At 36.8% G+C, this 21,143-nt stretch overlaps 1 protein-coding gene across 36 annotated transcripts in view; it reads right to left on the reverse strand.

The window, feature by feature from the left end:
* The window catches only part of PCM1 (pericentriolar material 1), a 90,328-nt gene that overhangs the window by 35,218 nt on the left and 33,967 nt on the right, over positions 1 to 21,143 (reverse strand). For 35 of the 36 annotated variants that reach the window (XM_087418423.1, XM_087418415.1, XM_087418411.1 and 32 more), the window contains 10 exons: positions 19,765 to 19,919; positions 19,490 to 19,619; positions 18,100 to 18,240; positions 17,373 to 17,563; positions 15,875 to 16,078; positions 14,473 to 14,692; positions 14,223 to 14,368; positions 13,515 to 13,705; positions 11,276 to 11,447; positions 4,439 to 4,797 (listed from right to left, as the gene is read on the reverse strand). In XM_087418423.1, coding sequence (XP_087274549.1) covers positions 4,439 to 4,797; positions 11,276 to 11,447; positions 13,515 to 13,705; positions 14,223 to 14,368; positions 14,473 to 14,692; positions 15,875 to 16,078; positions 17,373 to 17,563; positions 18,100 to 18,240; positions 19,490 to 19,619; positions 19,765 to 19,919 — 1,909 coding nt within the window. The remainder of the gene's footprint in view (positions 1 to 4,438; positions 4,798 to 11,275; positions 11,448 to 13,514; positions 13,706 to 14,222; positions 14,369 to 14,472; positions 14,693 to 15,874; positions 16,079 to 17,372; positions 17,564 to 18,099; positions 18,241 to 19,489; positions 19,620 to 19,764; positions 19,920 to 21,143) is intronic. The other variant, XM_087418418.1, reaches the window with a different exon arrangement.

The following is a 21,143-nucleotide window of genomic DNA, read 5'->3' on the forward strand; positions in this document are numbered from 1 at the left end:
GCACTTCAAAAAGGCACAGTCACCCCCCAAAACAGATGAAACTGTGAAAAGAAGCTATAACCTCTATAACTGTGAAGATACTATAAAAACAGAAAAAACTATAGTTTTATATGAATCCCAAATTTAAAACATCTAAGGCTAGATTTCCAAAGTTAAGGTACTAAAGTGTGATTGAACTGTTTCTCTCCTGGGCGCTTTAATAGTAACCTTCCAGGGAGAGCAGGAGAATTAATGAGGGTAATAACACTACAGAGTAACACTGGCTAGGCTAGCTAGTATAACAACAATAACAACACATGATGTTCATTATTTTAAGGGCGTTATCGTCCATCCTACTTCATCACTCCTTCCCTTACCCCCACTGTTTTTCTCAGCATGGGTGGCTGACATAGCCAAAAGAAACAGTACTTCTAGCTGTGTCTACATTGTATGGAAACAGCTCAGCCATGGCAGCCTAGAGACCTTGCACGTATCCACATAGGCCACATAGGTAAGGACTGAACTGCAGCTGAATCTAAGTCTTGGCAGAAGGCCTTACGATCCTCCCGGAACACAGAACATGAGAACATGGGAGGCCTGTGAGGAGCTGCTATGTGGCCATTCTTCACTCGCCTCCCTCTCTCCCCTAGAAGGCTGTCATGAGAGTTTCTCTTCTCTTCCTGGTTCTGATGAAACATGAGACCCTTCTGCCTCACTCCCTGAGGGCACATCTCCATTCTATAAAGTAGCTTAGCCGCAGCACAGCATTGGCTCCTCAGCAACAGGTGTCCCACCACTCATGTTACAACCGTCATCTGGCCTCTTCTGTTTCAGTGTCGCTCTTGTGGTGTGTGGAACAAGAGACACGGGGAGCTGGCACCTTTAGAAACCCTTCCTTTCTCTGCCTATGTAAATAATAAACTCTGAATCTAAAATGGGGTGCTTCTTTACCAGCCACATCTGTCAGGCCTTGCCTTGCCTAATAGCTTGACATCCACTAAATCTCAGTGTTCATTAGTGAGCAACAGGAAGGGGCGAGGGAAGAAATGAAAAGACTCAGGGATGGATAGAACCCAGAAGTCAGTACATTAGCAGTTCTATCCAATTTTCCAAGAAAAGAATGAGGAAGATCTAGACTATATGCTTCTACTCCTCTCTAATAATATCAAGAGAGGGAACAGGCCTGGTAGAGTACAGCCAAATTATGGGTCTGATAACTGAAACACCCAGCAAGGCAAGAAATCATGCTCAATTCATAAAGTCTCAATTTGAACTAAAGTTTAATCACATAATTTGTAAAATCTTACCTCATGTCATAATATGTATCTTTACATATAAAGACCTTCTAAATACATTACCATCATGGGAAACACAGTTAAATGAAGATTTAGCATAGCACTTCTGAAGGACTTCAACATGTACAAAAAACAGATATAAGCAGTTGAGTCTAGTAATTTGGGGACAGTATAACTGGCTGTACTGTATCTCTCAAGACAGTAACCACTATTGCTATAGATTTGAAAACCACTAGGATCTGTCATATCCTTTCTCCTTCCCTAGTTCCTCTCATTTTCTCTTCCTGCTTCATCCTGACTCTATATTTTTCTTATTGTTATTGTAATTTGGAATGCCTTCCAAGCTTCTCTCCATCCACCTCCATTATCACTCCCTTTAAGACAGAGTAAACATTCTTTTTTTTTCCCTCTCCAAAGCCCCAGGGCATAGTTGTATATCCTAGCTGTAAGTCATTCTAGTTCTCTAAGTGAGCTGTCACCACAGCATGGCAACGGACAGACGGGTGGTGTGGTTCCGCAACCAGGAAGTGAACCCAGGCTGCCGAAGTGGTGAGTGCCAAACTTTAACCACTAGGCCATCAGGACTGGCTCAGCATCGTTTTTTCTAAGAAATCTTGGCTGCCCCTATCCCATAAAGAGAACAAAAGCAACATAAATTAGTGGTCTAGCTCAGTGCTTCTCAGACTTTAATGTGCATATTTCATATTAAAACATCTGAAATCTTGCTAAAGTGCACACTGAAAAACAATACATACTCAATTGGTATAAGGTGGGGGAATCTTGCTAAAGCACACACTGAAAAACAATGCATACCCATTCAGTTGGTATAAGGTGGGGCCCAACAGTCTGCATTGCTAAAAGCAGACAGATAATCCTAATGCTGACTGCCCATGGTTCACATTTTGAATCACAAAGATTTAGCAGACTAATTTGATTTTGCTACACATTAGTTTGACTCTGCATACATTAGTTTGATTCTGCTATCAAGTCTTTTTTTTTTTTTGGAGGAAGATCAGCCCTGAGCTAACATCCAATGCCAATCCTCCGTTTTTTGCTGAGGGAGATTGGCCCTGGGCTAACATCTGTTCCCATTTTCCTCTGCTATATATGGGACACCGCCACAGCATGGCTTGATAAGCGGTGTGTCGGTGCACACCCGGGATCTGAGCCTGTGAACCCCGGGCCACCGAAGTGGAGCATGTGCACTTTAACCACTGCACCACAGGGCCGGCCCCTATCAAGTCTTTTATTTTGTGTGTTTGCCTTAAAATGGGGCTCTCACTGACAGATGGTCTTGACTGCCTGTTTATCAAATGTGAAAGCATGTTTTTGGCAGGTAATTCTATACCTAAATATGAGAGAAGAGAGCACATACATCAGAATGTCAATCTTTGCCTTGAAGTAAAAAAGCTGAATTGCATATATGGAAGCATAAATCCTCAGAATAAAGGTGTTTCAAAAATACAAATACATCTATATTTCTAGGCTTAGACAGACATGGCCATAAGTTGGCTAAGGATCCTCTAAGAGCCTGCTACTCAAAGTGTAGTCCACAAACCAATATTGGCAATAAATGAGAGCTTGTTAGAAACGCAGACTCTCAGGTCCCTCCCCAGACCAACCGAATCAGAATCTGCCCTTGAACAAAATTCTCAAGAAGATGTGTATAAAACATTAAAGATTAAGAAGCATTGCCCTAGCACACTCTTACTAACTAGCTGAATAAGAATGCTGGGATAATAAATCTTAGTTTTTCTTCCGTTATTCATAAGACAAAAAAGCATTTCTGTCGGGGCAAGACGCTAGGGAATAAGAAGTTCAATGAGTTACCCAAAGGGCCTCTCTTAAAACGGCCATTAAACATTCCCTGGTGGACTAAGAAAGAGTAATTTTGGAGGAAGCACAGCAGCTGTATTTTCATTCATCTGAATGGTTTTAGATCACTGCCTAATTTATTAAATAAATCAGCTCCTCCCAAACCTATATAACTGGAAAACTATTTCAAGGATGATAATGTGTATGCTGAGAAAAACGTTACCCCTGTTCAAATCTGCTTGTTTAACCATCAAATCAGATTCTTCACATGGGGATAGAGGTAGAACCCAAGGACTTGAAGGATACATGAAATAATGAAATGAAAAAAATGTGCATGTATTCTTTTTTACATCCATAGTTTTCATCAGATTTTTCAAGAGCTGTATTACCCAAAAATGGTTAAGATGAATGGTGCCAAAGTTCACAAGTGTATTCTTTTACTAAAATTTCCCAGGACCTTTACCATACTTATATGTATTGTGAGCTTCCACGATAAGGAGCTAGCAGTGTACAGTGATTTTTTCAAACTTTTCTGATTAGAAGCCTAGAATACTTTGTTTTTAAGCACCAAATACTATCTCCTTGAACCCAGATCAACCACTCAAAGCCATAGCCAAAAAGTATCCCTTGCAAACATGATGGAGCGTCTTTTAGCTAATATTCCAAATTTCAGCTAGTAAAACTATTTTTAACTTAGTACCAGCCTTCAGTAAATTCTTCAAAAATCATAAAAAATCTATTTTTTTAAAAAGTGGCATGCAGTTAACACGATAAAGAGATCTTTGATATGATACTCAATGGCTAGATTCAATAAAATAAGGGTTAATGTTTTACCTTATTAACTAAGGTTCAGTTCCCAAAGGGCTAAGAGCAAACTTGTTTTACAAGTAGTTTCATCTGTATGATACTCAAAGACTGAAATGCAGAGGCCCACATTTCTTTACGAATCAATCAAGGATCTAACTAGAAGTCATGACTAAAATGCTGGATGCAGAACAAAATGAAATATTAGAAGAGAGTGAATAATAAAACTTGGGCATTTTGGCAATTTTTAAGTAACCTACAAGATTTGGAAAACATCTTCTCAGCTCATAGTGACCACATATATAGGAAATATAAGACGCTTTAAGAATCACAAAAAAGAATGCTATGTTTTAAAATATCTACATTAAACCCTATTTGATAAATTTTGTAAAAAAAAATTATAAAGGTAACTAAAAGTGACTTTGTGCAAGTAGGTCTAGAACAGTGCCCACCCATCTAGCCATACTGGAATTGAATATGCAACATGCCAGAGTAAGGTTACCAACATTCACAACGATTGATATTCAACAAATTTCTATACTTACCAATATTTTTAACTCTGCCTTTCAGCTGAGTAGAGTGCCTTTTCTTACTCTTTGACTTGGGAGTTTTATCTTTAGACGCCAGGCTGGCCTGTGCAGATGCTTTTCTTGTCTTAAATGTTTTAGTTACTGTTGTTGGATCTACTGGATCAGGCATACTGCTAAAGCTTTCTAATGACTCTTCATCAAATTGGCGTCTTCTCCTGCTGGTATCTAAGTGATTTTTGCTACTACTACTGGTAGTTTTCTCTGCAGACACTGCAAATCCAGTCTTGATAAATGGTTTTTCTACTTCACCTTCTTGGTCATGTAACCATGTCGTCCTACTGTTTTCCACTTCCTCTTCAGGCTGTTTTTGATTCCTTATCAATGAAAATAAGTTTTCATAGATTACAATGATAGATTTCTATGTTTACTGAAAACTCCAGATAAACTTAATTTATAGTTTACTAGTAGATTTAAGAAAACAAAATTGTCAACAGGCTACAAAAATATTTTCACAGAGATATGCATCAAATATATAAATATTACATAGGCAAATGTACTAAATTACTTTAAACTTAGATTTTGGAGCCTTTTCACTAAACCATTTTCACTGGCAAAAGTTCCAAACCAAAGATCTAGCATTCAAGATGGAAAAGAATGGGAAAGAAAAATAAAGGTAGGATGAGACATACAAAGAAAAAACAAAAAACTTGGAAGAACGGCTGAGAAAGAACTGTAGCAGAGAGTTTGGGAATATACATGGTTCTCTGTCACCTAAAGCAGTTCAGATAGAACCAGAATCTGGTGATAACAACTGGCCATGCAACTAGCAATTTATTTTTCCATGCATTAAGTCTAGAATAATTCTGTTGGTCTAGCGTCATTTTCCAAATTTTTCTGCTAAACACTGGCATTCCTTAATATGTTAATAGGTATTCACTGGTTATCTAAGTTGGGGAAAAAATAGGCAAAACAAAGTTAAACAGGTCTGCAGGATTTCTCAAAACTTTTAATATGCCAATGTGCTTTACGAATGTCTTAGAAGAAAACATAGTGAGCAAGATGTCCACAACTTTTTATCACAGAACCTGACATGGACAACAGTGTTCCTAAGAATGTAATTTGGGAGACACTGACCTACAGGATTTACCTTAAGGCAAAGGTTAGCAAACCCACAGTCTGCAGGCAAATTCAGCCTGTTGCCTGTATTTGTATGGCCTGAGAGCTAAAATTATTTTTATATTCTCACATTGTTAAAAAAAAATCAAAGGAAGAAAAACAGTTTGTGACAAATTGTGTAAAATTTAAGTTTCAGTGCCCATAAATAACATGTTATTGGAACACACTCACTCATTTGTTTACATACTGTTTATGGCTGCTTTTGGGCAAAAATGGCAGAGAGAAAAGGTTATGACAAACACTGTATGGCCTGCAATATCTACCATCTAGCCCTTTACAGGAAAACACCCTGGCTTGAGATGACAATGTTTCATCTGACCTCTTGTTACCTCCAGTCATTTTTTTTTGGTGAGGAAGATGAGCCCTGAGCTAACATCCATGCTAATCCTCCTCTTTTTGCTGAGGAAGACTGGCTCTGAGCTAACAGCTATTGCCAATCCTCCTCCTTCTTTTTTCCCCCCAAAGCCCCAGTAGGTAGTTGTATGTCATGGTTGCACATCCTTCTAGCTGCTGTATGTGGGACGCGGCCTCAGCATGGCTGGAGAAGCAGTGCGTCGGTGTGCGCCCGGGGTCCGAACCCAGGCCGCCAGTAGCGGAGCACGCGCACTTAACCGCTAAGCCATGGGGCCAGCCCCCTCCAGCCATTTAATTAAGGGCATCTATAATAGTTGAGATTTTTGGGAGGAGATGACATCTAATCTGAAGTATGCCAAATATCTAAAATAATATTAGGTATATCCAGATCCATCCTTTTTTTTTTTTTTTTTTTACTAGCAGGTAGGGACCTTCTTGTAGGAAGGCTATTCATTAAAGCTTTGAATAAATTGTTTATTGCTTGTGATGGAGATTCATTCAACCATCATTTCTGAATGGCAACTGTGCACTAACATGGTTAGGCTCTGACCATAGAATACTTTTATAGAGCAACATGAGATTTAATAACAAAAAACAGTTAGTCCAGCTAAGAAAAACAAAGTCAAGAATGTCAATCATAGGATTCCTAGAGGCAAATACAAAGTTGAATTCTAAGAGTTTTTGGTTAATCAAGCAAAAAAAAAATCATGATTTAACAATCAAACAGTGTCAAAATGCTAATTTAAGAGCCTAAGATATGCCCAATCATAACTAAAGGGAAAAGTAATGTGAACTATATATTTGTAAAGGGCTAGGAAACATAAAAATCAGAGACACTTCTGACAGAACAAATATTAGGCTCAACTGACCTCCAATTTTCATCTTTCTAATAAGTTTTTTCTGAAGTAAATAACAACGACAAGAAAAGGCTATAATATTTTCACCAGCTGGCTATCAAATCATTTTCTAGATTAACACAATCATTAAAAAAAATTATCTAGCTAAAAAAATGCTTACAGAACGATTAACCTGACTGAATCCAGCTAGTCTTCCATACTATTGGAGTCCAAAATTGTATTTGGGAAGATTATCACATTAAAAAATAACAAATGTTGTGAAACAGAGAGAAAAAGCAACCTTGACTATGACTGATACCATATTTCAGTAAAACTTCCTTGGCTAAACTTGTTTTCATAACCTAACAGTACTCAAAATTACATGTGGAGAGGCCTTAGGAACTTAACTCTTATCAGGAGCTAATAATCAAACAAAGGAGCCATCACTTTACAACTATCCTCTAGTAATTAATATTAGCTTCTATTCGTCCTAAATTAGTGAACTTAAAGACAGATACCAAATCAAGGCCAAAAAACATTCTATGGGTCAGGTCTTATCCCTCCAAAATGAATCTCACAGGACACCCTGATCAAAACAAGACCCCCACTACAAGAAATACTCAAGAAGGCCCTCAGGCCTGAAAAAAAGGAGAGAAAGGGAATACAAAGCTTGGAGCAAGCAGAAAAATAGGTAGATAAACTCAGAAAAATAGTAGATCTTTACCGGAATAGGTTAGCAACCACTTAAATACTAAAATCAAAGATCAAAGAAAGGAATTCACCAAAAATAAATTTAACCTCATCACTGTAAACACACAGCCACAACACAAGATAGAATAAGGTATAACAAGAACGACTGAGAAGGGGAAGAGGAAAGTGATTGAATTGACTTAGTATAAGGAAATAGGAGGCCATCAGATAATGGAATATCTCATACACAAGATTTTTTACACAAACCTCAAGGTAACCACTAAACAAATAATCAAAACAAAACCACATATGATAAACAAAGAGAAAACCAGAAGAGTCATAAGACAGAACAACCAAACTGAATTGGCAGTCTGAAACAAATGGGACGAGAAACAAAGGAAAAGCAAAAGAACCAGAAAATAAGTGACAAAACAGCAACATTAAGCCTTCATATATCAATAATTACCCTAAATGTAAATGGATTGAACTCTCCAATCAAAAGATACAGAGTGGCAGGATGGATTAAAAAGCAAGACCCAACAATATGCTGCCTCCAGTAAACACATCTCAGCACTAAAGACAAGCACAGGCTCAGAGTGAAAGGATGGAAGACAATACTCCAAGCTAATGGCAAACAAAAGAAAGCAGGTGTTGCCATACTCATATCAGACAAAGTAGACTTCAGATAAAAGAGGTTAAGAAAGACAAAGAAGGGAAATACATAATGATAAAAGGGACACTCCACCAAGAAGACATCACTTATAAATATATATGCACCCAACACAGAAGCACCAATGTACATAAAATAACTATTAACAAACCTAAAAGGAGACATTAACAACAACACAATAATAGTAGGGGATCTTAATACCCCACTTACATCAATGGATAGATCATCCAGACAAAAAGTCAATAAAAAAATAGTAGACTTAAATGAAAAACTGGAGGAGATGGACCTAGCAGACATATACAGAGCACTCCATCCAAAAACAGCTGATTACACATTCTTCTCAAGCGTGCATGGAACATTCTCAAGGATAGACCATATGTTGGGAAACAAAGCAAGCCTCAAAAAATGTAAGAAGATTGAAATCATAACAAGCATCTTTTCAGACCATAATGCTATGAAACTGGAAATGAATCATGAAAAAAAAACTGGGAAAGTGACAAAAATGTGGAGATTAAACAACATGCTACTGAACAACCAATGGATCATTGATGAAATTAAAGGAGAAATCAAAAACTATCTGGAAACAAATGAAAATATGCCATACCAAACCATATGGGATGCAGCAAAAGCAGTCCTGAGAGGGAAACTCATAGCAGTACAAGCCCACCTTAACAAACAAGAAAAAGCCCAAATAGGCAACCTTAAATTACACCTAACAGAACTAGAAAAAGAAGAACAAAGCCCAAAGTCAGCAGAAGGAGAGAAATAATAAAAATCAGAGCAGAAATAAATGAAATTGAGACCAAAGAAACAGTAGAAAGGATTAATGAAACAAAGAGTTGGTTCTTTGAGAAGATAAACAAAATAGACAAACCCTTAGCCAGGCTTACTAAGAAAAAAAGAGAAAAGGCTCAAGTAAATAAAATTAGAAATGAAAGAGGAGAAATTACAACAGATACCACAGAAATACAGAGGATTATAAGAGAATACTATGAGAAATTATATGCCAACAAATTGGACAATCTAGAAGAAATGGATAAATTCTTAGACTCATACAACCTCCCAAAACTGAACCAAGAAGAAATGGAGAATCTAAACAGACCAATCACAAGTAAAGAGATTGAAATAGTAATCAAAAAACCTCCCAAAAAATAAAAGTCCAGGACCAGATGGTTTCTCCGGTGAATTTTACCAAACATTCAAAGAAGATTTAATACCCATCCTTCTCAAGCTATTCTAAAAAATAGAGGAAGATGGAACACTTCCTAAATCATTCATTGCATACAGATTCAATGCAATCCCAATCAGAATCCCAATGACATTCTTCACAGAAATAGAAAAAAGAATACTAAAATTTACATGGGGCAACAAAACACCCCGAATAGCTAAAGCAATCCTAAGAAAAAAGAACAAAGCAGGAGGCATCACAATCCCTGACTTCAAAACATACTACAAAGCAATAGTAATCACAACAGCATGGTACTGGTACAAAAACAGACACACAGATCAATGGAACAGAACTGAAAGCCCAGAAATAAAACGACACATATACGGACAGCTAATTTTCGACAAAGGTGCTAAGAACATACAATGGAGAAAGGAAAGTCTCTTCAATAAATGGTGTTGGGAAAACTGGACAGCCACATCCAAAAGAATTAAAGTGGACCATCTACTATCGCCATTCACAAAAATTAACTCAAAATGGATCCAAGACCTGAAGGTGAGACCTGAAACTATAAAACTCATAGAAGAAAATATAGGCAACACACTATTTGACATTGGTCATAAAGGAATCTTTTCGGATGACATGCCTACCCAGACTAGGGAAACTAAAGAAAAAATAAACAAGTGGGACTTTATCAGATTAAAGAGCTTCTATAAGACAAACTAACCAGAATCAAGATGAACAGACAACCCACCAGCTGGGAGAGAATATTTACAAAACATACATCTGACAAGGGTTGATCTCCATAATATATAAAGAACTCACACAACTGAACAACAAAAAAACAACCCGATCAAAAAATGGGCAGAGGAAATGAACAGACACTTCTCCAAAGAAGATACACAGATGGCCAATAGGCACATGAAAAGATGTTCAACATCACTAATCATCAGGGAAATGCAAATCAAAACAACAGTAAGATATCACCTCACACCTGTTAGAATGGCTATAATCACCAAGACAAAAAACAAGTGTTGGACAAGATGTGGGGAAACAGGAACCCTCATACACAGCTGGTGGGAATGCAAACTGGTGCAGCCTCTATGGAAAATGGTATGCAGATTCCTCAAAGAATTAAAAATAGAGATGCCCTATGACCCTGCCATCCCACTACTGGGAATCTATCCAAAGAACCTGAAATCAACAATCCAAAGAGGCTTATGCACCCCTATGTTCATTGCAGCATTATTCACCATAGCCAAGAAGTGGAAGCAACCTAAGTGTCCCTCGACTGATGACTAGATTAAGAAAATGTGGTATATATATACAATGGAATACTACTCACCCATAAAAAAAAGACAAAATCGTCCCATTTGCAACAACATGGATGGGCCTGGAGCATATTATGTTAAGTGAAATAAGCCAGAAAGAGAAAGACAGTGTATGATCTCACTCATATGTGCAATATAAACAGACACATGGACAGAGAAAACTGTATTGTGGTTACCAGGGGCAGTGGGGGTGGGGGGTGGGAACAAGGGGTAAAGGGAGTCATATATGTGGTGATGGACAAACAAAAGTGTACAACCCAAAATTTCACAATGTTAAAAACCATTAAAACATCAATAAAAAAATAAAAAAAAAAAACTAAAAACATGCTTATCATATGACCCAGCAATTGCGTTCTCTAGATTCTCAAAAGTCTAGAGAAATAAAATATTATATGCACATAACACTTATTTAAAAAAAAAAAAAAACCCGACCTGCTCTTGTACCATGGTTAGCAGCAGGTGTCTACCTGAGAGACATCTGCTAAGATGTCAAAGTTTCATGTCCTCAGCAACAGCGAGCCAAACAATCACAAAGATGCTCCCTAACTGCACTTTCAAATTACATATAATTAGATGTAATCACAAAAGTGATATTTAAGCAAATAATGGATTATGCTCATAAGCAAATACCTTTGTTTCTCTGCTCCAATAGAAGAACTGCTTTCAAAAGGTTTTGGAAAAGCCATATATTCTGTTTTCCCTGAAGAATTCTGGGCTAATGGTTGCTGCTGTTGAGTGGGTGTAGAAATATTCTGAGGAAAATCTCCAAAATTAGAAGGAAATAAAGGGCTGAAGTTCATACCTAATAAATAAAAGAAATGGGTAGACAAGAATAAAGAAGCACCTTTAACCATAATATGAAATTGAAAGCCAGTTTTAATGTGCCATTCAAATAGACCCAAACAAAAAATTATTAAAATTACCTAACACTCATTTATTTAATAACTGTTTACAGCTCAGCCCACTAGGTTTTCAGCATTGGTGATACAAAAATAATGATCCCCATCTCCTTATGAGCATAAATTTAGAAACAGTATCTGACATTTATCAAATTATTACTAGGTGCTAGACTCTACTGTAGGCACCTTACATGTTATCTCATTTAATGTTCAAAACAATGCTGTGAAATAGGCATTACATTCATTTTACCAGTGAGAAAATAGGGTTAGAGATGAAACCCTCAGTAAATGGAAGAGCAGGTTAGATCTTGGGTCTGCATGACGCCAAAGTTTATTTATGTTTTTTCCACTCTAATAGGGCAAGTAGAACACAATTAAATACTTAGCATATAGTGCTGTTAGCAGAGGAATTTGCAAGGGGCTACTAACAACTTGGGAGACAAGGTATCAGAGAACACTGCACAAAATTGACCTTGTTTGTGAAGAATGAACAGTCTTTGAACATGGTTGGCACTGGTATGAAGCATATTACAGTGAAAAGGAACTGCATGTGCAATTTCTTATATTATTTGTTACCTAAAAGCCTACTCAAAAAACGTTTGCTGCCAATATTAATCGACATCCAAGAACTAAAAGGCTTGTTAAATTTTTTAATGCCATTGTTTTTATAATCCTGTTAAGAAAATACAGTGTGGTATTTTTATTTGTTTATATTTATATTCACAAAGCCCTCCCAACCCTTTCTCTCTTCCTCTATTCCCTGGCAAACACCTTCAACTCCTCCTCCTTCATGACTCACCTCTCCTAACTGGTCATCTAATTTCTTCTACCTCCAGAATTCCTCCTTCTTCTTTACCCCTGCTGCTGATTGCCTTAGGTCAAGCTACCATTCTGTCCGTGATATGATGCAACAGCCTTCTATTTTCTACTCACCAGCTACACTCTTAGCTCCTTCTCTCCAATCTCTCCTCAACAATATCACCAGTGTAACCTTGCTAAAATATAAATTTCATGCTATCCCCCTGCTCAAAATCCTTCAATGGCCCCTCTAGTCTGCAATGGAAAATCTAAGCTTCTCTGCACAGCACAAAAGGCTTCCACTGCTCTCCAGCCACATCAGTTGCTCTTCCCCAGCCATGGCCCTACATACTGGCCACACTCAATGACCCCCCAATTCCCTAAGTGATATACTGTTTCACTGCTTTGTAACTCTAGGTACTTCCATTCATTAGAAAGCCCTTTCCTTCCTAATCTCCCTGGAAATAAATTCTATTCATTCTTTAGCTTAAATAACATTTTTTCTGGAAAAAACAGATTTGCTGATCATCTTTTGCCCCAAAGAGTAGGCCACTCACTTCATTTGCACCACTGCTACAAGATTCATGGCACTGCACTAAGCATTTACTGACGTTCTTGGCTTCCTCACTAGACTCTCAATTCCTTAAAGCATTAGTCTTACTCAGTTGAACCAAGTCATTTATATAGGAGCTGGCACATAACAGATGCAGAAAAGAAGTCTGAATAGAAGCCTAAGCTAAATAAAATTAAATATAAGCCTAAACTAAGCACTCACCTTCAGTCTAGTAGTGTATCTCCCTGCCAAGACATGAAGCTCCTCTAGCAGAGTGTTGTCTTACTCATCTTCACTCTCCTAATGTTTTACACAGTGACTGGTGTACAGCAGCCACTGGATAGGTTAATTCCCTTTCTCCTTACTAAATAGTTGTCGAATAATTCAAAGGTATAAGACTAAGCAATCATTCATAAATACATAGTTTACTTAATTTCATTAGCAACCATGTTAAGCTTAAGTTTTCACTATTAAGAATTGATGTAGAAAAGAGTTTATAACTTTTTTTGCAAACATTTCCTATCATTCCAAGAGACTGAAAAAATCCATGCAGCAGACAAATAATATTCTCAAACACTTTGCATTTATTAATCTTCCCTTTACATTTTTAATCCCTTACCTGGCGCAAATGACGAAAAATTAGTAAACCCTGGTAGGTTAAACAAATTTACAGGCTGTGTTGGAAAGCTGAAAGGACAAAATAAACTAGGAGAAGGAGGGTGTGATGCACTATTGCTTCTTTCCTTGCTTGCAGGTTTTTCTGGATGCTGATTTTGTTGGCGCATAAGTTCATTTAGCATTTGTTTCAACCTATAACAATTTAAGAAGTCAGTAATTTAAAAATCAGTTATATTACCATCTTTTAAAAGTACACTCAGAAAGAATATATGTAAGAAATGATTCAACAGTCTGCAGAACACACTGACTGCTCTGATATTTACTACAACAGCTATTTGCTTGTCTTGCAGGCTCAGCCTTCGGAACAAGAACTAACTGCACTTAGCACTTCTGTCAGATATTAGGCATAACTACAAGAAATTAATTTTTTTGGTTGTTCACAGCTTTACTGAGGTATAATCTACACACCATCTAATTCACCAAATGTAAGTGTAAAGCTGAATCCTACAACATTTTAAAACCAAAAGTCAAGTCCACAGTATTAAAAGGGAACATTGGGCAAATCACTGCTTATAAAATTCTCAGGTGACAGAGAATATTTGAATGTGCAATTTGGCTCATGCTCTTTTCTCCCAGAATATAACCAAAAGACCCTTGCTCGGTGTTAGCACTTACTATACAGTCTCACTACTTCTAAGACACAGATTACCTTTGCACATTATTCTGTTGCCAAGTTAGCTGAGTATAGCACTGGTTCAACTGGTGCATTATAAGGTGGACTTGAGGAGATGCAACATTGCTGGGCATAACACTATAAGGACCCGTGAGAAGAGTTTGCAGCAGACAAGATAGAGTCTACGGAAAGAAAAATTTTCATAATAGTTACTGATGACTTGAGAAAAGTGTGTATTGCTTCAAAAACAAGATAAAAAAATTTTTGCTTTCATAGTAAACTTTACCTGCTGGTCTTGCATCAAAGTCTGACAAATATTAACACTGAAATCAAGTTGTTTCTTGAGCTGATTGATTTGTTCTTGCCATTGTTCTTTCTCTTCTACATAAGAGAGTTCTGACACCCAACGAACGTTTTCCTGCCGTTGCATGCTGATATTCTGTTGTCTTGTCTTGGCTAAAGGACGATAATTCCCATCTGCTGAAAAAGGGCGATTGTTCTTCCACCTAACACAAGATTTAAAGCATGAGGTCATCATATGTAATTATTTGGTTTTTAAAATCCAGCAATAAACTCTCATACCCTGGTCCAAAGGCCAGTATTCTCTTTTTAAGTTCAAAGGGCTTTAAAAATATCAAAAATACAGGGGGGAAACATTCCAGATTTCTAGCTTTGTATAATTTTCATTTTTTATTCTCTTCCAGTCTTTTTTCATTTATGTTTTACACAGAAGTGTCCACATAATTCCGTATTCTATGATTTTTAATTCTTGCTTAATTCTCCCAAACAGGGGAGAAGATCAAAGCTTAGGAATTTTGATCCAGGCTAGCTGGGATGTATCTTGGCAACACTCTTGTGGTATAATCAAAAATATATTTGGTCTTTATCCCAGGTTCCCCGAACAGAGCTCCTAAAACTCTTGGCATTTCTTAAATATAGGAGTACCTTTTGTTATTCATAATAAGCCCCTTTCAACCATACCTGAGTTTATGCTAATGACTTTTGGCAGCCCTAGTTAGTTCCATGATGGGGGCTGGTTGCCAGAAAAACCAACCAGGTGATTAGAGGGTGGGAACTTTTAGCTCCAAGCCCCAACCTCCAAGGAGGGGAGGGACCAGAGATTGAGTTTAATCACCAATGGCCAATGATTTAATCAATTGTGCCTATGTAATGAGCCTCCATAAAAACCCCTAAACAAGGCAGTTAGGAGACCTTCTGGGTTGGTGAACACACTGAAGTTTTGGGAAAGTGGTGAGCCCCCAGAGAGGGCATGGAAGCTCTGTACCCCCTCTCCCACTCAGACCTTGCCCTATATATCTCTTCCATTTGGCTGTTCCTGAGTTGTATCCTTTATAAGAAACTAGTAAACACAAGTGTCTTCCTAAGTTCTGTGAGTTGTTTTAGCAAATTTTGGAACCTGAAGAGGGGTTGTGGAACCTTCAAATCTGTAGCCAAGTCAGACAGAAGTGTGGGTACCCTGGGGACTTGGGACTGGCAACTAGCATCTCAAGTGGGGGCAGTCTTACGTGACTGAGTCCCTGAACTTGTGGGGTCTGCCCTAACTCCAAGTAGTTAATGTCAGAACTGAATTAAATTGTAGGACACCCCGTTGGTTCAGACAATTGCTTGGTGTCAGAAAGACCTGAGACTCTTCAAATCAAGAAAAAAATTAAAACAGTGAAACTAACCTATTTTTACTTTCCTTTACATTATAAGAGTTATGATTCACACTGTTAGGAGGACACATAGAAAAGTTATCATTGGAACTGGCATCTTGCTCATCTTCTTCTTCCTCTTCATCTGTCCGAACAATTCCTTCAGAAAGGTAACCATCTTCATCTCCTTCTTCATCTAATGCACACTGAGTAGAACCTCCCCAAGTTGCCATGGTTCTAGAAATTAAGAGACAAAAAACAAGATCATTCTGGAGATGAGCTAAATACTTTACCACCTACCATGTACCAGACACTGTACCAAATATATATATATGTACATATGTATATGCACATGTGTGTATATAAAATTTCATTTAATCACAGTAACTACGAGATAGGTGGTACTCTCCCCACTGCTGTTACACAGAATATATTTACTCTGCCTTTCACAAAAAAATTTTGCAAACAAATTAAAATAGTAATTATATCCCCTGGAACCATTTTCCTAAACTAAACTCCCCTCAACTTTCAACTTTTCCTTGAGTGACAGTTTTCTAGATCAGAGCTATCCAATAGATAATTTTCTGCAATAGTAGTAATGACCTAAATCTGTGCTGTCCAATACAGTGGCCACTAGGTACACATGACTAATGAGCACTTAAAATGTGGCTGGTATGACAGAGAAAATGAATTTTTAATTTCATTTAATTTTAATTTAAATAGCCACCTATATCTAGCGGCTGCCATATTGGAAAGCACAAGTCTAGACCCATGGTTCTAAAATCTCGATGCTTATCAAAACTATTTAAAGAACTTCTTTAAAGGACAGATGTGTGGCACTTAGAACAGAATATTATAGATATAGTTTGATCAATAAAATGCATATTGAGACTCCCAGAATAGAAAAAGTTCTAAGAGGAAGAAAGTGAGTGAGGCTTGGTGCAATGTTCCAAAATTGTCATCTGAGAATATTAAAAGGTGAGGTCACAACAAATTTGGATTTCAAAATTTTAGATCTAAATACTACTATATAGGTAAGTAATTAACTGATCTTACAGATGACCAATTCTTTTAGAAATATTCTAAATACAGAAATTTCAAACTTAAATCCTAAAAACTAAATGTTTTATAGAATGTTTTAAGATCCTTAGGAAACTTACAAACAGCAGATGCTCAATTCAAATTAAAAAGTGTTTATTTCTGGCCTGATAGAAAAGCACTACAAAGTATCAAGCATTTTCTTTTTATAAGCTTAAAACTAAGAAAACTAAGAAAATAAGGTTTATATACTGACGAAAATCTGTATCACCATTTGATCAAATGCCTTAGTAATTAAAAAAAAGAAAGTTGATGCTATGAGAAGTTAGAATAGAGAGTATCTGGATTTAGTTAAACTGAGTCACAAAGGTGAGGCTTAAACTAGCCTCAATAAAAGAGATTTGTGCTGTGACGTAGAGAGGAAATGAGGCTGCCTACCCTACAGGCCTTAGGAAGGTGAGGTTAAAAAAAATGATTTAAACAACTCTCTTACTTTTCTGTTCTACTTTGTTGAGGAGTACACACATTCTCAGATCCATCACTTCTCAATGAAACAGCCACTGGAGATGTAGTTTCAGCTAGACCTTGCCTCCTCTGATGTTCAGCCATCAGAGCCTCAAGCTGCTTTCTTCTCTGTCGCAGCTCTTCCCTTAACATTTCATGTCTTCGCATTTCTGACCACAGCTATTATTTTAAAAGTCAGAGTCAAGTTAGTATAAATATCTGGATTTGTTTTAGCCTTAAAGAATAACAGGCTAATATTGGCAATACCAACAAAAGTTTCTATTCTCACTCTATCCTTTTTACACTAAGATATACATGCAGGTTAAAATATCCATGAATAAGAAAAAATTAGGCAATCATTAATTCTTAATGAAAACAAGTAGGACCCAAATATACTTCATCAACCACTTAGAGAAAGAGAAGATTAATGTTTTCTACAAATCACATATAAGTAAAATGCTAAAGGATTAGTCTTTCTGAGATAATTACTATTTGCTGCAGCTATCCCTTACATGTAATTCTGCCAAATATTTGCTAATAAAGAGCAAGACTATTCTGAAAAGATCCCAATTTAATTACTTTTTCGAAAAAAATTATTTCTTCCCCCAACTAAAAAACATGAAACAGGCTACATTTAAAAACATGTTTTGCAGATATTCAATATTCTTTGTTAAGATGTGACTTGATCAGGAACAACAGGGTACAATGTACAATACCTCATTATCTACTACTGAAGAATCTTCAGGCTCGAAAACAGATTTGCTTGTACTGGTTTCATTTTCAGTAACAGTTGGGGTTGAAGTAACAGCTGGCATATATTTTTTTGTGGGACAATTACCCACACTAGTGGCTGACAGCTAAAAAAGGGTTGGTAAAAACTATTATGAATTAAAGCAATTATGTTAATTTCACAAACGCAGTTATTTTACTACTTCTCTGGGGCTCTCGTACGATGTTTAATTTGTTATTACCAGACCTCAACTGCCATCATGATCCAAAAAAAACCTGACATAACAAAGATGAAAACACAGGCTAACGTTGATGAGTAGTAACCAACCCTCAGGAATAACAGAGACAAGACGGATAAAACGTTACTGTGGAAAATTTCATATACTCAACCCAACTCTGGCACATATTCCTCTGGATGTTATTCAGATTGGGGACAAGGGAAAAAGAATTAAAGTGGAAAACGTAAGAGTCTAGGAAATAAGTTATATTAGAAACATCATTTGATGTGTTTCCCTTTCTTTGAAAACAAAACCTGATGGAAGAATAAAGCTAATCAATAAATTTTAAGAAAAATCTCAAAAAGAATTGGTATTCCCTTCCCATATTAACCCTACTCCTGGTTACCTGACATAGTCAAAGACTGTTCATTCTCTGTTCAATCTCCAAGACCCATGCATAGGGTACTATTTAATAAGCAAAGGTAGATACACTTAATATCCAAACTACAAATAAAATATTTTAATTAATCTCCTTAGGTAACTCATGATGGCTTAAGAGCTTTAATTTTAGGCCAGTAAAAGATGGAAATGCTAATCCCTTAATTGCAAAATTCAAACCAGAATTTTTATTTTTCTTGGTCAGGAAGATGAGCCCTGAACTAACATCTGTTGCCAATCCTCCTCTTTTTTGCTGAGGAAGATTGGCCCTGGGCTAATATCCGTGCCCATCTTCCTCCACTTTTTTATGTGGGACACCTGCCATAGCATGGCTCGATAAGCGGTGCATGGGTTTGCCCCTGGGATCCAAACCTGTGAGGCCCGTGCTGCCAAAGCAGAGCACGAGAACTTAACCGCTACACCACCAGGCCGGCCCCCAGAATATTTTAATACAATAGTTACGAATATTCATGTTCTGAATCTATAGCTAGCTAGCCCTACAAGTGAAAAACTGGAAATAATCAGTCAATTCCTATGTGCTATCTTTCACAGTGTAAATGTATATCCCTAATCCATTTTATTAGCTCATCCATTTCATTAATCATAAAATTAATAAATATGTCACATCAGCACTAGAAAAAGACAAAGAGCGTTTTCAATTAATATTAGGTTTTAAACATCTTTTTTCAGACAAATGGAAAGAAAAAAATTTCCTAATTACCTGTAGGTCAGGACATGCCTTTTGCAATGCTTGAATTTTCTCTTGAATCTCAATCAGCTTCTTTCTTTCTTCCTGCAATTGTTTAAGCTCTCTCTGTTGCTGCTGTAGTTTAGCCTCATAAAATTTCTCTCTATAATTAAATTGACATTGTATTTATGGACTCCAGTAAATGTGATGACAGCATTAAGCACAAATAATATAGTACACCTACCCGAGTACATTCTCAGTAACAGGCACTAAATTTTTATTAAATGAAAGCCATAAGCTTAACATACCTTGCCTTTTCATTTACTCCAGCATCTTTCTGGGTTTTATTGGCATTTCCTCTAGTGTTATTTGCATTTTGTTTGGTGTCTTCTTCTGCTGGGTAGAAATCATCCAAATTTGAAGCATTGGCAGATATAACTCCTTGATCTGCTGCATCATCATCCTAAAACAGCATCGTTAAATTAAAATTACCTTGATATCTAAAGAATTATCCAATTCATATCTCAGTAAATACCACTAGACTATAAAATTCACATAACATAAAAATTAAAGCAGTAGAGATAAAGTACATGATTTTTAGAGAAGACTGAGGTTCATCCTTTATCAATGGCAGGAAATGAAGTGCTAAAACTGAAAACAGTAAATTTACTTTATTTTTGTGAGGAAGATCAGCCCTGTGCTAACATCTGCCAATCCTCCTCTTTTTTTTTTTTTTTGCTGAGGAAGACAGGCCCTGGGCTAACATCCGCGCTTCATCTTCCTCCACTTTATATGGGATGCCGCCACAGCATGGCTTGCCAAGCAGTGCAATGGTGTGCGCCCAGGATCCGAACCGGCGAACCCCGGGCCGCTGCAGCGGAACATGCGCACCTAACCGCTTGCACCACTGGGCCAGCCCCTGAATACAGTACATTTAAAATTTAAGTTGCCAATTACCCAGTAATGACAAATACTAAGTTGCCTTTTCTTATCTTGACCAGACACTGAGCTATCAAAGAATAACTATCTAGAGAATATGAAGCAGATAAAAAATATACTACTGGAGCTGGGACTCTTGATATTAGTTAATTTTTCTTAAGATGTAACTTTTAAATTAACAACTTCAAATAATTCATGTCCAGTGTCACTTGCTCTGATTAAAATTTTCCATTTCCTTACTTTGGTCTTTAGTTTGCCAAACAAGCACCAATGCTCACAACACACAAAATAATGAGAATATACCATCTCAAATCTGTCATGACTACCAGAAAAACAACTAAAGTTCACATCTTCCTCACAGTAGATTCATATCTTCTGTTGAAATCAATGTATTTATTAAAATGGTGGTTGAGGGTGAACTACTGCCTTTTCTTAAAAACATTTAACTCTACATATTTTATATTTACTCATGCTTTCTCTGAAGATCTAAACTGAAACTTTCACTTTTGGAAATCATCATTCTAATAAAGCTTTAATTATAAAACTGTCTAATCAATTTTAAGTTTGTAAAAATAGTATTATTTGGTCTTTCCATCAACGTAAAAACTAACTTAATTCATTATTAGTATGAATAGGAAGATTAGAAAGAAACTGACTCCAGTTGGGACTCAATAATAGAAAAGCTAAATCATGAGGCATTTTCACATAATAAAACGTAAAAAGATTAAAGTACGAGAAAAAAATGCAA

This window comes from Ceratotherium simum, chromosome 28, assembly GCF_057802395.1.
Source record: "Ceratotherium simum simum isolate JZ-2026a chromosome 28, ASM5780239v1, whole genome shotgun sequence".
Lineage (NCBI taxonomy): Eukaryota > Metazoa > Chordata > Mammalia > Perissodactyla > Rhinocerotidae > Ceratotherium > Ceratotherium simum.